Source organism: Lotus japonicus, chromosome 1 (genome assembly GCF_012489685.1).
Source record: "Lotus japonicus ecotype B-129 chromosome 1, LjGifu_v1.2".
NCBI classification, from domain to species: domain Eukaryota; kingdom Viridiplantae; phylum Streptophyta; class Magnoliopsida; order Fabales; family Fabaceae; genus Lotus; species Lotus japonicus.
In genome coordinates, this window is record NC_080041.1 from 61,269,976 (window position 1) to 61,285,963 (window position 15,988).

Consider the following 15,988-nt stretch of genomic DNA (forward strand, 5'->3'; position numbering starts at 1 on the left):
CAGAGACCAGGTTCAAGGATCAAGGTTATTGGTTAACCGTTAACCACTTCTTATCATTCTCATTCTCATTCTCATTCTCATTCTCATTCTCATTCTCAAGGAAACCCCAAAATATTCTAATTAGAGTCAAGTCAACAATGAAATATTTCCAAGTTAAAAAAATCTAAAGAGGTACAACTACAAACAGTGAAAAGCATGAGAAAGTAAAACAAAATAAGAGGAAACACAAGAAACACCAGCGAATCTCTCTCGTGCTGTCTCTGCTTTTCATACACCTCACAAGCCCAATGTTTCGCTTTCACTGCAAAAGCTAAGCCCCCCTGATTAATGTTCTTCAAGAATGAATAAAGTCACATTTATTTACATTAAAAAAGATACTTTGGTGGTGTGGGAGAGACAACAAGAGATCCCAAAGAGCCACAACACTAGCCATACATTTCATAACCATCACTCCAAAACCTCCCAAACTAGGTAAGATATTGTTCAAGTTCAAAAATATAAATTAGCCTTCCACTATGTATCCTTTCTATAAGAACTGTACACTTTCTTTGTTACCAAGTACAAACTATCCACGCATTGTGTCCAATCTCAAGAAAACATTTTCATGCCTACTCTACCTATCATTTTTCAAAGTCATATTCATATCTTACTTTGTGACCAGTGACCACAAAAAAAATCCACAATTCCCACCACCCCTTTAGACGGAAAAACCAAGAGAACAAGACAGATTACCTCCATCTCCAAAGATCCCCCCACCTTAATACCCCACCATAATGATAGTATCTTCAAATTTGAGCCACAAACCCAGCACCCGCGCGAGCTTTTTCATTCACATACAGCCCGTATCCAAACGGGCTTACTGGAGTTGATTGAAGTGATCTACTACAAAATGCACTAAATAAAACTTCAATATGTGCTTTTTTGTTTGCATCCAAACGAGTAGATAGCCACAGAAAGGGTGACCTGTTCACCAAACAATCAACTGCAAGCCCCACCACTCTGACAACAGATTCAATTTCCAGCTATCTTTGTTCTGGATATTCAGATCAATAAGATACCTCGAACCATCATGAGAATACTTCAGCTTCGTTTTTCACTCGTTGCTACCGGTCTTCAATGAATACTCTTCCCACAAAATCACGGAACCTCTTGGAGTAGAGCTTTGGATCAACAGCTGAGATTGATGAAGGGTCATCAACCTGCAAGGACTTGTATGCATGCTCCAGCTTCTTACTGATATCGTAATCTTGCAAAATGTCAATAATACCAAAGTATAGAACAACATCGTAAGTCTCCCCGCTGCGATAAGGGGTTAAATGTTTGATACCAACATTGGTGTATTGATCAAAATCACTCCTCCGAATCATGCGCTCTGCTCTAGCAGGCAAATTGGCTCCTAACCTAATCAATGACTTCCTGAAACAATAAGGATCCAGCTTAATATATCAAAATTTACAATTATGATTGATCCCCTTCCCCCCAAAAAATGAAATAAAATTGCATCTGTCCATTCACATTGAAAACCAACAACCTTAACAAGTTAAGAAATGCCATAGAATGGTCCCATCATTTAGGATTCTCAAATATAGTAACAGAAAGTTGATCTTAGTCTGTCTGTATAAGCTGGAGCATAGCATAATTATAGAATATAAACAAATGCACAATGTGTTTGAGTACAAATCATACAGAGACAAATAAACAACTTGGACCCAAAAAAATTATTCCTAAGCCAAAAATCAATTAACAATTCCAATTTTTTTTTTCTATGGACCATTAATGTGCCCCCACAAACAACTGTTGTCTCCCTGCACTAAAGCCCACTTGCAAAGAACACTCCAACTACTTGGCAATAATTATCCTAAATGTCACCAATTCAACAATATGAGCTATGAGGCAATGAAAATGCCATCAAAGAATTAGAAATCAACCATAGTAAATGACAATGACACCATCCATTTTTTTACTAGGATGGAAATGCAAACACAAGCAACTTCTTTCTAGGTTCTTCAAGGGTATTAGCTAAGACTGATTGATTTAGGAAACAACCTGATAATTCTATCAACTCAAAATCAAAATTATTAAAAGGAACCAGAATGTATATCGACATACCGGCCAGATTTTACTCGGTCCCTATCCTGTAGCTCTGCTTCCAGGAAGCGATAACCACGCTCGAACTTTTCACTCTGATAAGAATCTTGTTTGCCTGTAAGAGGGAATAACACAACCTTTTAACCCTCTGATTGTTACATAAATGTTCTCTACCATATGCGCTTAAAGTAAATACTGATCAATACCGGTGCGCAAAAGAAATGGTGACAGTCCCATCTGGTCATATTTATTATCATCACGAAAATGAAGGCCAACCAGAAGACTGTAATCCATAATTCCCTCGGCTTCCAAGAACTCGCAATCCAGCTCAATTTGTCTGGAGATAATAACAAAACAAGATTTACTCAACAGATATACATGATGTTTCATTGCTAACCAACAGATATGCTTTGGACATAGGTACACTCAACAACTTACTTGATGAGATCCTGGAACCAATGTCTTCGGAGACGAAATGCAAAATTGAGATCCAGGTCCTTAAGGGTGGTAGTTTCATCAATCTCCTCTTCAGTCTTATTTGTGACACGGCCATGAGAAGATCCTTTCAAGTCAAATCGTCTATGGATTGGATATTCTGAGCAGAAAAGATTGCCCATCACAATGAACCGGGTCTGCATTCCAAAAACAATAAATTATTAGGTCCCGATATAAATAGAGCAACCACTTAAAACAGCAATAATGTATCTTGAAGACATACCTTTTGGCCTCCTATTGGTTTGACACAGTGCACTCCATAGAACTTTGTCACAAGTGAATTCTGATAACGAGAAACATGTTGATAGTAATTCCGAAGCATCCGAAGAAGTACCTGAAAGGTCGGTAGCCAAAGTCAAGCGTCAATATAAATATGTCCACCACCAAGCCAAAGATTTCTAGTTGAAGAGATGACTTTTAGAGAAGAGGAAAAAATCAATGATTGATACACGTATTCCAAAATGGTAAGAATAAGCCTCTCCCCACAAAACTGTCTCATAAAAGAAATTAGACTACCTAATGGTTCAAACAGAAATTAGGCCTCAGTGAGATAGAAACATGCCCAATTGGCCAGTGTACATGATTGTGAGGCAAGCTCTAAAACTTGTTCTCAGCACTCTACTACTACTGAACATGGAAACAAGTTTTCAAATTTAACAACAAAAAACTTAAAGTCACAGCACTGGAATCTAACCTTGACTTCGGATTTCCTCACTGTCTTTATCATAAACCTGTCATCTTGGGTCAAGTAGAAGAAACTTCCACTTTTCCCAGGAGAGGAAAGTTCCCTGAGGGCATCATTACCACATACAGCTAACATGTAGTCAGCAGGATCCACCTGAAACAGCTTCCTCAATTGTCTGAAATTCAGAACAAAATCCAGTCAGCAACAAAGCACAAGAATACAGATAAAGTTGCAACAAAGCTTAAAACTGCATACTTCACATGTTATGCATCATGACTCACGATGGTGACAAAAAAGGCAATACCTGAAAACCATAGGGCAGTAATCCTTCCAGCGAAACTCCACTGATTGATGTGGTGGAGTGATCTTAGATCCTTCAGCTGGAAACCTCGTCCAGAACTTCTCCTTAGGATCAAAATCACCCGGTCTAACCTCGCGCGAAATGGAAGCTTCCTTCCCAACAGAGTACCTGCAGGAAACACAAACAAAAATCCCCTGAATCTAGAAAGTGTAAATCACAAGCAATGAACATAAATTTCAGGTTACCAAAAAATAAACCCCAACCCAGATACTGAAGAGTGTTTTACCTAATACCCAATTGCAGATTAAGCATCAGATCATAATTCTTATGCCCCTTGGATATAGTTTGCCCCGGCCTCTTCACCTCCGCGTTCAAACCACAAGGGTTCCGGCGAAAGTTGAGAATCTCTTTTGAGGCTTCATCCCGGTACAACAATTTCACATTATCAATTATGTCACAGGTTATATCACCTTCTTCCCCTTCAGATTCCCATATACAAATCTTCTGAAACTCCTTATCATTGAATGAAGATCTCTTCCTCATCGTCACCATCAAATCATCACCACCACCACCACCATTCAACTGATGCATCTTGAAATCCTTGTTCCAGCACCCAACATAGCAACCACCATCAGGCCAAGTGAAAACCCCTTCCCCTTTAGGAACCCCATTCTCCCATTGCCCTTCAAACCGATTCCCATCAGAGCAAATTAAAATCCCCTTCCCACTCATCACACCATTCTTCCACTCCCCAACATACTCATTCCCATTCTTCCACACATACCGCCCTCTCCCTTCCTGCAGATTCCTCCGCCACCACCCTTCGTAAACATCGCCGTTCGCGTACCGCTTCTGGCCATACCCGTGCTTCCTATCGGAGCTCCACGACCCACGGTAGGTGTCGCCGTCGGATCCGGTGAACGTTCCAAACCCTTCCATCCTCCCCGATTTGAATTCCCCCTCGTAGGTCGCACCAGAAGGCCACGAGAATCTCCCTTTCCCTGAAGCCTTCCCGCGCTTCCACTCTCCCTCGTACATGCACCCATCGGTCCATAGATACTTCCCTGATCCACTCGGCACGTTCCCGGAGAAGCTTCCCATGTAGAAATCGCCGTTCGGTAAGAGCCTCTCGCTCTCAAGCTCAAATCCCGTCGGAGTTACCCTCCGGTTCCGGCCGGCCACCGTTGCCGGCGGCGGAAACTGAGACGGTTTTCGCGTGTCTTTTGTGATTTGCTTCTCTGGCTTGTTGTTCTTCACGTCGTCGTGGTCGTCATGTGAAAGCGCTTTGCGCATTTTTTCTGGTTATGGAATGGAGGTTGCGCAATCAATGCATTTTCTGGCGAGAGAGAGAAATGGTGGTAAAGATGACTAATCAGGAGTGAGTGTGAAATCAAATCACCTGCAGCAGCAGCAGCACAATGCGAAGATCACACGAATCTTTTTATCTTCCTGCTTTGTGTGTGTTTTTGGGGAAATGGGTGGAACAGGTCACAAACAACACAAGCTAAACGGATAGAGAGAGAGAAACATTAGAGAAAGAAAGAGAAAAAGCAAGTGAGGTTGTGCATTACTTGGTACTATTTAGTACTAATATAAAACCACATGAACACAAGTAGAGGTTAGCTCGTCATCTTTTAATTGTGAAGTCGTGTTAGATCCTCATCAAGAGACTAAGTGCATAGACAGTAAATTAGTCATTGTTATAGGTAGTGAATGATGCTCATAAAACCATAAGGTTCGGGTAGTTATTAGCTTACTTTTATTTAAATTGTGATGTTCGGGGGTTCGATCTTGCCATGAGACTAGAGCACATAATGTAACTGGTAGTTTACATAGCCAAATGTAAATATAATGATAAAGAAATTAGTCATTACTTTCAGCAGTGGATAATGTTTTTTTTTTTTTTTTTGTTAAAGGGGAAAATTGAATGACGCTTACTAAAGAAGTTAGTGAAGTTTCTGATGTAAAAAAAAAAATTAGTAATAATTTTCAATTTTAACAAAAACAAATTCAGTAATGAGATTTTTAATTTGTGATAAAAGCAAAAAGGGGAGAGAAGGAAAGTGAAGAGGGAAGTTACTTAATTTGACGGCGTTGCCTAGAGAACTTGTTAGTAGCTGTTAAAATAATGGGGAGTACTGTACTATGTTGCCATGTTGGTAAGATAAAATAGTAGAGAACACTCATGCTAGCACTAGCTAGCTCCACTTTAGTTATTTTAGTAAGACGAATATACCCTTGTCTCGGCTGTAAATTCTTTGTCTTGTTGTTCTGGTGACAGCGGATATATATTCTGGCTTGGTTTCATTGTGACGTAACGGAGTCACCTATGAGATTGGACTGTGACTAGCGATTCCCCTCTTTTGGGTACCTCTAAATTGATGAGAAATACCGTTCGAGAAAAGAAAAAAAAAAGAATTGAGGAGAAATTGTATGTTTGGTATTAAGAAAAGTGAAAGAAAGAAGGAGAAAAGACAAAGGTTTTATATTTTTGATCCACCAATAAATCACACAAATCAAACACCGTTAGATGTGAGATTTTAAAAATAGTTTTTAAATCAATGACTAGGATTGAATTAGTAATAAATAGTATAAATGTAAAAACAAGTCTACTTTCTCTCCCAAAATCTAATCTCTACCTCCCTACCCACATCATTGCCAAAAAGTTGCACGGTGGCTTTGGCCACTTCCGACCTACCACCACCTGCTCGACCATCGGTGCTCCAAGCTCGATGAACCTAGAGCTTTACTTGACACTATGTTAGAATCTATGTAACCACCATTTTCTTCCCCTTCTTTCTCACAACAAACAGGTTTGTCAATTGCCATCGTGTTCACCCTGATTATGGGTTTGTCAGCTGCCTTATTTGGGTTCTAGTGTTTAAGTGTGTGTTTGGTTTCAAATCTGGAGAGGCCAAACGTGGATCCAGAAATCCAAAAACAACTATTTCTTGCTTCTGAAAACGTGGATCGGGACCAAACATGGATCATAATTGAGTTTTCCAAACACACACTAAAACAAATGATGGGTCTCGATTAAGATGATAAAGGTGGTTTCTCACACGGTTTTTGCGACCTGGAATGTTCCCCATGATAATAAACACAGGAATACAAGAATAGGGGGTTGAAGGGTTCCTCTTATGTGGGTAAGTGAAAAGGTGGCTCAAAAGAGGATAAGTTTTTAGGATCTTAATCCTCTCCAGCAGGATTTTCAGCCGTATGATGCATCCATTTGCTGCATCTTAAAAGTAGCCGATCTATATATATATATATATATATATATATATATATATATATATATATATAATGCACACTTGAGTTTTAGCATTAAATACATAAGTAAAACTCAAGTGTAATAAATATATTAAACAATAATAAAATTAAAAGTAAAAATAATTATATTTTCAAAAACTATTTAACTACTTACATTAAATAACAAAATTTTTAAATTTAAATTTTACATGAGTTTTGCATTTCACAAATATTAAAAATTACATTCAATAAGAAAATTATATTTATTAAAACATAATTTACATAGAATAGTTTTAAAATTAAAAAAATCTCTATCTCTATTTATATGTAAATGAGACTTGAGTTTACCTTAAATACATAAAACCATAAAACTCTTATACCTTTGTATTAAAATACAATAAGAAATGAAAAAAATTCTTTGTAATAATATATTAAAAATTGAAAATTATTGTCTTTTCAAAAAATATTCAAGTACTTACATTAAATAACAACATTCATCAAATTAATATTGACTTAAAAAAAAACACTGAAATTATCTTAAGTTTTGCATTTGACAAATATTAAGAATTAAAATTATTTAATAATAAATAATATGGATAAATAAAATTGTAAAATGTCGCTAAAAGGTATTTAATATTAACTATAACATATATGTGCAGTATTGAAAATAATATTTAAATATATTTTTTGATATATGATATATTAGTAAAAATTACTCGAAGAAGTATAATAGAGAAAAATAATAATGATCAAAGTTGAATAAATGTTTGTTGTGAGAGGCCTGATCTATCCACTTAATGTGATCGTAGAGCCTCAAGGGATTAGTCTCATTGCTCTCGGCTGTAAGAAAACATTCGCAAACTAAATAAGTTGAAAAAAATTATATTCACTAGATAATATTTAGGCAATTTTTTTCTTATCAAAAGGCTATTTAAGTTATCACTTATTATAATTCAAAAAGTTAAAATTAATTTATTCTTTTTGGTCTTGACATGTCATAGCAAATGACTTTCTAGGTAAAAAAATATAAAAAATGATTTTAAAACTTATCTCATGACATTAAACAGTTATTACTTAACATTTTTTACGTAATTTAAATATTTTAATTTAAGTTAATAATTTTCATATTATTGAATAAATAAAATTTTAAATTGTTAAAATTATTTCTATGCTAATAATTAAATTGGAGTAATATTATTTATTATACAAAAAGAGCTATAATAATTTTTATTTAAGTGTCTTAACACATTTTTTAGTATTTATAATAAAAATTTATTTTAATATTTATTTAATTAAACTACAATAATTTTTATATAATGTTAAAAAGTATTGTAAGTAAACATGTGCACATGTATAATATCTAGTGTTTATGGTATTTTGACATACCATCCACTAGAAATTAAACTCGTGCGTTGCACAGGTTCGTTTTTAATTTGTATTTTTTAATTGTAATATTTAAATTTGCAGAAAGGTAAGAAAGCTATTATTTAGAAGAAGATTTAGAATATATGTATAATTAAATAAAATTGAGTTATGATATTCTCACACTTTCTTTCTCTAATAAGGGAAAAAATGATCAAATAGGTAGATTTTTTTTTTGCTTCATCGGAAGAAAAAATAAGTAGATTTCTATTGAGATTGAAATGAGAGTAGTTTTTTATATAAAATAAATTTAATTAATTAATTAGATTAGTACTACTATTTTTTTTCTAATATTGATTTAGTCATTGCAGTGATGTTATCAGTTGTGCTAATTTTTTTTTTATCAAGATTGATGTGGTTGTTTACCATTGCTGGTGGCATAGAAGTTCTTTTAAAGTCACTTTCACGAACATAAAAATAGGTTATATCTAACTGCAGGATGAACGTAATTTGTTCCCTTTGAATGATTAAGCTGCTATTTTTTTACCATAATATGACAATATTAAGGAGTGAAAGATTCTTATTTCTTATCAACAATATAGTGAGTACTACATTTTACACTTATCTTTCTAGTGCAGTATATAAATTTATGTGGCTCACACTTTGTTACTGATTTGTGTCATATAAATATAGAAATGATGATATATTTGTATGATTTCAATTGAATAAGAAGAATTGTTTAGTAAATTACCATATATGTGAAACTCACAGTTTTATTTTCCAATCATCTGCAACGGGGATATATCACTAAGTTTCTTGTTGTTGTTGATGATCTTTCTCCTGCAATAAAGAAATATAAATTAGTAATTTAAAAAAGCAATTTTGAAATTAACTAAAATAATTAAAAATGACATACTTGTTGAAGTAGTTAGAGACAATTGTCATTTTTTTCTCACCAGCAGCTGAAGTTTAAGAAATATGAATAATTTGAGTTTGTGAGTGATTTCACTGGTTTGTTTATATAGAGATATAATAGATGCATGGTTCAATACAATACATTTCATTTTTATTTATTTAATGTAGATAGTAAGTTGAATAGCCTCCTAACATTAACAATTTTATTCAGTTTTTGACACTGGTATTGCCATCATGCCACTATTTTTAATTTAATGTTAGTTTTTCTTCGGAGTTACAATGTTAAGGAATTCTAAGAGTTTGTGAGTTTAAGAAAAATAGACATATATTCCTGTAGAAAGTTGGACAGCAAACTAAGACCATTGCATATCTAGATTAATTTTGGCGGAAGTATGCTTTATTGTTTTTTTTTTTAGAACAAAAGGTAGTTATTATTAGAAGAAGATCTATGAGAACAACCCTATCATAGTGGGCAAGATAGTTAGTAAAGGGCATACAATTATAACTAAAAAACACCTCATGGCCAGCCTCATTAAAACCTCTCAAGGGAAAACCTAATGGGAAAAACCCAAGAGAGGAAAAAAAGCGCCGGACCAAAGTCTAACAGCAGCATAAGCCCAATACAACGTACACAACCAGCAAACTCAGATAAAGTATAGTACATGAGATACAGATTCTAGCACAATTATAGGGACTCTCTAAAATAGATAAGGTTTCTTGTAAAATCAGCACCTCTTTTAGCCAATCTGTCTGCTTCAGAATTTGCTTCCCGATAGAAATGATTTACCTTCAGACATTTCACTTCTTCCAGCCATAACTCAATTTGATTTAGAGCATTAATCTGTTTCCACGGTCTATTACTTCTGTTATTCACCCAACCTACTGCTAGTGAAGAATCATTTTCAATAATTAAGAATTTGATTTGCCTCACTGAACAGAGATGAAGAACTTCATGAATAGCCCAAACCTCTGCTTCAAATGCAAAGCCTTCCCCCACATTTTTGGAAAAGAAGCCCAGGATTTCCTTCTCACTATTTCTTAATATTCCTCCAATTCCGCATCTCCCCGGGGATCCTCTGGCAGCCCCATCAAGATTAGCTTTAATTATACCTGCCTCAGGAGGTAGCCAACACGACAAACGAAGCTTCTATGGTTTGGGAGCAAATCTGATGTGAACTAAGTTTCTCGCAAGTTGGTCAGAACTGTAAGCATTTTGCTTTAGAAGATCATGGCTCCACCACCCAACATGCATAAGATGAGAGTCCCAGACTTCAATGCTGCTAAACACTTTCTGATTAAAGCATGTATTGTTTCTTCCAGTCCAAATCGACCAAAGAAGGGAAAACGGGGTCAAGCTCCAAAGTATATTATCAGATATGCGAGGGAGATTGTTCCATTCCACGAATAGACCAGACAATGAATCGGGTATGACCCATGAGATACCTTCACGATCCAAAACTTCACACCACAATTTCCATATTGGATAACAATGTAAGAACAGATGGGGACAAGTCTCACTAACCTGACTGCAGATAATACAATGACTTGCACCGTTGAGATCAATCCCTCTTGAAAGAAGATTGGACCTTGTCGCGATTTTATTCCTCTTGGCTTGCCAGACAAATAAAGACACCTTTGGAGGAATAAGTTTTGACACAGCCTTAGGGGCGTGACAACTTACTTGAGGGAACATCTGGCCTTCAAACCAATAGCACAGATCTTTTACTGAGAAAACACCATTCTGGTTCAGACACCAGACCAAAGAGTCTTCCTTGCCAGTTGCTAGAATGATCCCATTAATAATTGCACGCATTTGTGAGTAAAGTTCATCTTCCCAGCAGAAAAATTGCCTACGAAAAGATAGAGACCAGCACCATTTTCCAGCTGAGAAAGTTCCCACATCTGCTATTTTTGCTTCTTTATTTTCACTCAGGGCATATAGTCTCGGAAATAGGTTACGTAGTGAATCCCCTATTGCCCACGGATCATTCCAAAATTTAACTCTTCTTCCATCTCCGACTGCAATCATTAAATTTTCTCTAAAACCAATGGACATCACATGGTCATCCAACACATAGCGCATAATGTCTTGAATGAACCTGGACCACGTAGAGGAAATGACAGTTTCATTGTGCCAAAACAAAGAGTTTGAATCATGATTATATTTCTCAGCAATAAAGTACCTCCATAAGCTATGGGCTTCCCTACCATATCTCCACGCCCATTTCAAAAGGAGAGCTCGGTTCTTCCATTCAATAAAGCCAAGTCCTAGGCCTCCCGCATCCTTGTTTAGGCATATTTGATCCCACCCAATCCAATTTATCCTCCTTCACCCCTGATCATGCCCCCAAATGAAGGCTCTACATATTTTTTCCACTTCCACAATCACCCCTTTCGGGGCTTTAAAAATAGCCATCAGAAACAGCGGAATAGAAAAGAGGACTGATTTGGTTATCACCAATCTCCCACTAAGGGACATGAACTTAGAGTTGTAGGATCTTGCCTTACATTTCAGTTTCTCCAACATTGGTTTCTAGAACTCAAGCCGCCTTGGGTTTCCACCAAGAGGTGCACCCAAATAATTGATCGGTAAAGCACCAACACTCCACCCCTATAAATTAGCTAGCCTCAAAACTTCGTCTCCTTGGACATTAATACCAATCAGATCCGAATCTGATAGTTTATCTTCAGTCCCGACGCATATAAAAAGGAGGTCAGCACATTACATAAGGTTTCCAGTTGCAGCTCATTATTTTCACATACTAACAGGGTATCATCAGCAAAGAGTAAATGGTTTACAATAAGATTCCTACTTATTCTAACCCCACGGTAATTATCTTCACACAGTAATTGATTCAAGAGACAAGAGAGCCCATTAATACACAAATTTAACAAGAGTGGTGATAATGGATCCCCTTGACGCAAGCCTTTTTATGGAGAAGAACTCTGTGGGGGATCCGTTAACAAGGACTGCAAGCGACGCAGAGGAGATGCAATTCTTCATCCAAGTCACCCACTTGCTGCCAAAATTCATTTCTTGAAGAATACTAATCAGATAATTCCAATCTACTTGGTCATATGCTTTTGCTAAATCAACTTTTAATAGCAGGCCCCCCTCTCGTCTCTTGGATAGAACGTCCACAATTTCATTAGCAATTAATATACAGTCTGAGATCTATCTTCCTCTGGTGAATGCAAATTGAGTGTTTGAAATCAACTTTGGCATTACCTTTTGTAGCCTTGATGCCAGGACTTTTGATATGAGTTTGTAAGTACTTCCGATTAGGCTTATCGGCCTATACTGGGAAAGCTCCTGGGCATTCTCCTTCTTAGGAATCAAAGTTATGAAGGATGCATTCATGCCCCTTGAGATCTTCCTGGAGCTATGAAAGTCCTCAAATAATTTACAGACATCTCCTCTCACTAAATTCCAGTATTCCTGGAAAAACCTCATATTGAATCCATCGGGACCCGGCGCTTTATTCCCGTCTGCTGACTTAACCACAGACCATATTTCCTCCTCCACGAAGGCCTGTTCAAGCTCCTCTTGGTCCGGCCGAGAGAGCTTTGAGATGTTCTGACAGACAATTCTTGGTCTTATCTTATTTTGACTAGTGAAGAATGATTTAAAATGGTGGAAGATAGCATGTTTAATTTCACCTGCATCCTCCAAAACAGAATCATTCACCATTAGTCTAGAAATATTATGTTTAGACATCCCTACCTTGTACTGCCTATGAAAGTAGGCAGAATTCCTGTCTCCTTCCTTGGCCCATCTAGATCGTGATTTCTGCCTCCATCTGCATTCCTCCAACCTGTACATTTTCCAAAGATCATCCAGTATCTTCATCCTTTTCAACCTCAGTGAAGCTGATGCACCGTCAATTGACATTTGATCCATTGCTACTTGTAGTTCTCCTTCCAGGGAAGAAATTCTTTCCGACACACCTGATACTTTACTACCTTTCCACTTCTTGATCTCATTCTTCTGGGATTTCAATTTCTCATGTAAAGACGCTCCAGCCCACCCCGCCACCAAGGGAGAGCACCACCATGAGTTCACAAGGCATTTAAAATCATCCTCTAACATCCAGTAGTTATAAAATCGAAACGGTTTGGGGCCAAAGTCTACTGCACCCATAGCCAATGTTATAGCTCTGTGATCAGACAAACCCCAGCACTCCGCAGATTGATTGACACCCTCTAAATCCCTCAGGATATCCTCGCTGATCAACCAACGATCAATCCGGCTCCAAATTCCCCCATTACGGGAGCTGAACCAGGTGAAATCTGCATTTGCTAGAGGTAAATCTATCAGATTTAGACGCATAACAAAATCACAAAAATTATTATCAGTTTCATCAATTCCTCCTCTCTGTTGTCCTATATTGAGGGTACCATTGAAATCTCCACCCAGGAAGCAACCAAAGCCGAGCCTACCAATTTCATCAGACAGCTTGAGAAAGGTATCCCGTCTCTGTGATTCAGAATTAGGACAGTATATGTTTCCAATCACCACCTTATAGGACGGAAAGGGAACTTTTGCAATTAGCAGAATAAACCTCTGATCTAGGATAACATCCTCCACAGAAAAAATGTTTGGATCCCAGCACGACAATAAACCTCCTGCCGACCCAATTGCAGCTACCTCAGCGTGACTAAGGTTGAGAGATTTAGCAAAGAGTTCCCCCGTTCTGTACCTACTATCACTCAATTTGGATTCCTGTAACAATAATAGCTCCAATCTAGCCCTTTTCACCACATCCCTCACTTCTCTTCTTTTCTTCGCACTGCATAGCCCCCTAACGTTCCAGGAGCTCCATCTCCTAGGACGACCCATTTAGCAGTTTGCACGAGGAGTCTGATGATCCTCCTCTAGTTCTTCCGCTAACCCTCTGATGGCTTGTTCATCGCTGCCTGGGTAGGATAAACCCATTGATTTCCCAAGCATCCATACCTTTGTCGCCCTAGTAAAGTAGGTTCCACCTCCGTTCCTGGCCGCAGACTCGTGAAGTTCAACAAAGTCAGGATCAATTCCTCCGGAACCTTTAATCTCTCGCAGGATCGAAGGCCAACAAGCGACTTTGGTTTTCTTCCCCTCTTATGCTTAACCTGCCCAGGTCGAGCACAATCGAGCTTCAAACTTTCAAGGGATTTGAGCTTGGACGTTTGACTTACTCCTGTTTTGCTTTCTTCAATAGTATCTCATCACTCCCTTGAGTTGAGAAATTACCAAGCTGGCCACGTTCGTCCTCAGAAAGAGTTGGATTGCCTTCTTCTTCTTCAAGAGAGCATCGAGTTACGTTTGGAGAATCTTCTATCAGGTTCATAACGACGCCGTTTCCTTGTGTGGGATATACCTCCTGTTGGAGTTCCTTCAAAATTCGCAGCCCAATCCAATTTGGGTGTAGGCCCAAAATCTCCCAGGGACAAATTGGGAAATTACATCCATATAATATGCTATTAAATGATTCTGTTGGAATTCTAATCCTCATTTGTGCAATATGATGAATATCGCTCCCACCTACAACCCAATTAAAACTTTCTGCTGGTACATTAGTCAAAGTCCAAACCAGCACTTTGGGCCTATCACATCTAATCAATTCAAATTTATTGTCAGCCACCTCACAATTATCAAGAGCCTTCTCATCATAATCATTAATTTCGCCACCGGCGTCGTTTTGGACTCCTCCGACATCATCATCCTCGCCGGAACCATGTGACAAGCACTCTGGATGGTTACTATTCTCAGTCTCTTCCACCAAAGAGAACGGATTCACCTCCTTAACAAAGCAAGAATCAAAACTCTGTTTGCCCTCGCCGTCACCATAGTCGTCGATTCTTTCGTCGTAAATATAATCGACTTCCATAAGCACGTTTGTTTCTAAGGCTCCAATTGTGATTGGTATTATCTGGTTTTCAAGGATAGGATCAGGGGCCGCAATTAACACTCTAGCAACATCATATCTCATCCCTCTTGACGTTGCTTCATCAATACACACTACCGATCCCAACCTAGAAGCAACTCTCGATATGAAATCAGTTGACCAGAACCCTAATGGGATTTTCCATATTTTTATCCAGATTAGATAATCTTTAGGTTGCTGGGCTGCTTCAGCTGTTTTCACCTCTTGGAATATGCTCCCCTTGAAAGCCACCATTTTCTCCATAAAAGTCTGGCGCTCCGCTGTCGAAGCAAATTCTATAATTTTCTCCTTTGCTCCATAATGCTTTACCATGCAGTTTGGGATCCCCCTCCCAGCTAGCCAATGTTTAATGTCATCACAACACAGCACCTCTAGGCAAGTGACTACTGCAAGCCTAGCCAAGCTTTTATTTAAGACCACTACTTTTGGACACATCTGTTTATGCAGATCACTCTCAGGGGACTTCGCTTCGCTCGTCGTTGGTTTTTCCTTAGCTCTCCAGACTTGACAGATTTTTTTCTCTACCTCCTTTTTTCTCCAGACTTGTTTCGTCTTGTGCTTCACCTTGCTTCTTTGGATGGGCGGGTTCCAGTTGAATCTTTTGTCCACAAATCTAGCCGGATTCACTGTGAGGAAGGTATTGTTCAATCTTTTGCCATGTAGTTCCTTCACAGCTTCCAACCCGTTCTTCCTCAGTTTGAATAGCACAAACCCAAACCTGCACCTTCTCCCTTTCTTCAGATGTTTTGGAACAAAAGCGCTTACTACCTCACCATATTTTTCACAAATTGTCCGTAGTTGTCTGTGAGCCGAGAGCTTATCCAATCCATCAATGAATATTCTGATACCTTCTTCCGGATCATCATCACTTCCTACTCTCTTTCTCTGATTATGTGATGAAACCCTAGCAGAGCCAGTGGGACTTATGCTTGCTATCAACTATCAACTATTGTTTATAAGTAT

General features: G+C 37.9%; 1 protein-coding gene across 1 annotated transcript; it reads right to left on the reverse strand.

Moving 5' to 3' along the window:
• Positions 1–341: 341 nt before the first annotated feature.
• On the reverse strand, positions 342–5,230 carry LOC130736020 (phosphatidylinositol 4-phosphate 5-kinase 1-like). Its single transcript, XM_057587883.1, has 8 exons — positions 3,856–5,230; positions 3,573–3,737; positions 3,278–3,443; positions 2,807–2,917; positions 2,527–2,720; positions 2,295–2,425; positions 2,110–2,203; positions 342–1,416 (listed from the first exon to the last, which is right to left on the reverse strand). The coding sequence occupies exons 1-8, from the start codon at positions 4,860–4,862 to the stop codon at positions 1,104–1,106; spliced, it is 2,181 nt and encodes a 726-aa protein (XP_057443866.1). The 5' UTR covers positions 4,863–5,230; the 3' UTR covers positions 342–1,103.
• Between the last annotated feature and the right edge of the window lie 10,758 nt (positions 5,231–15,988).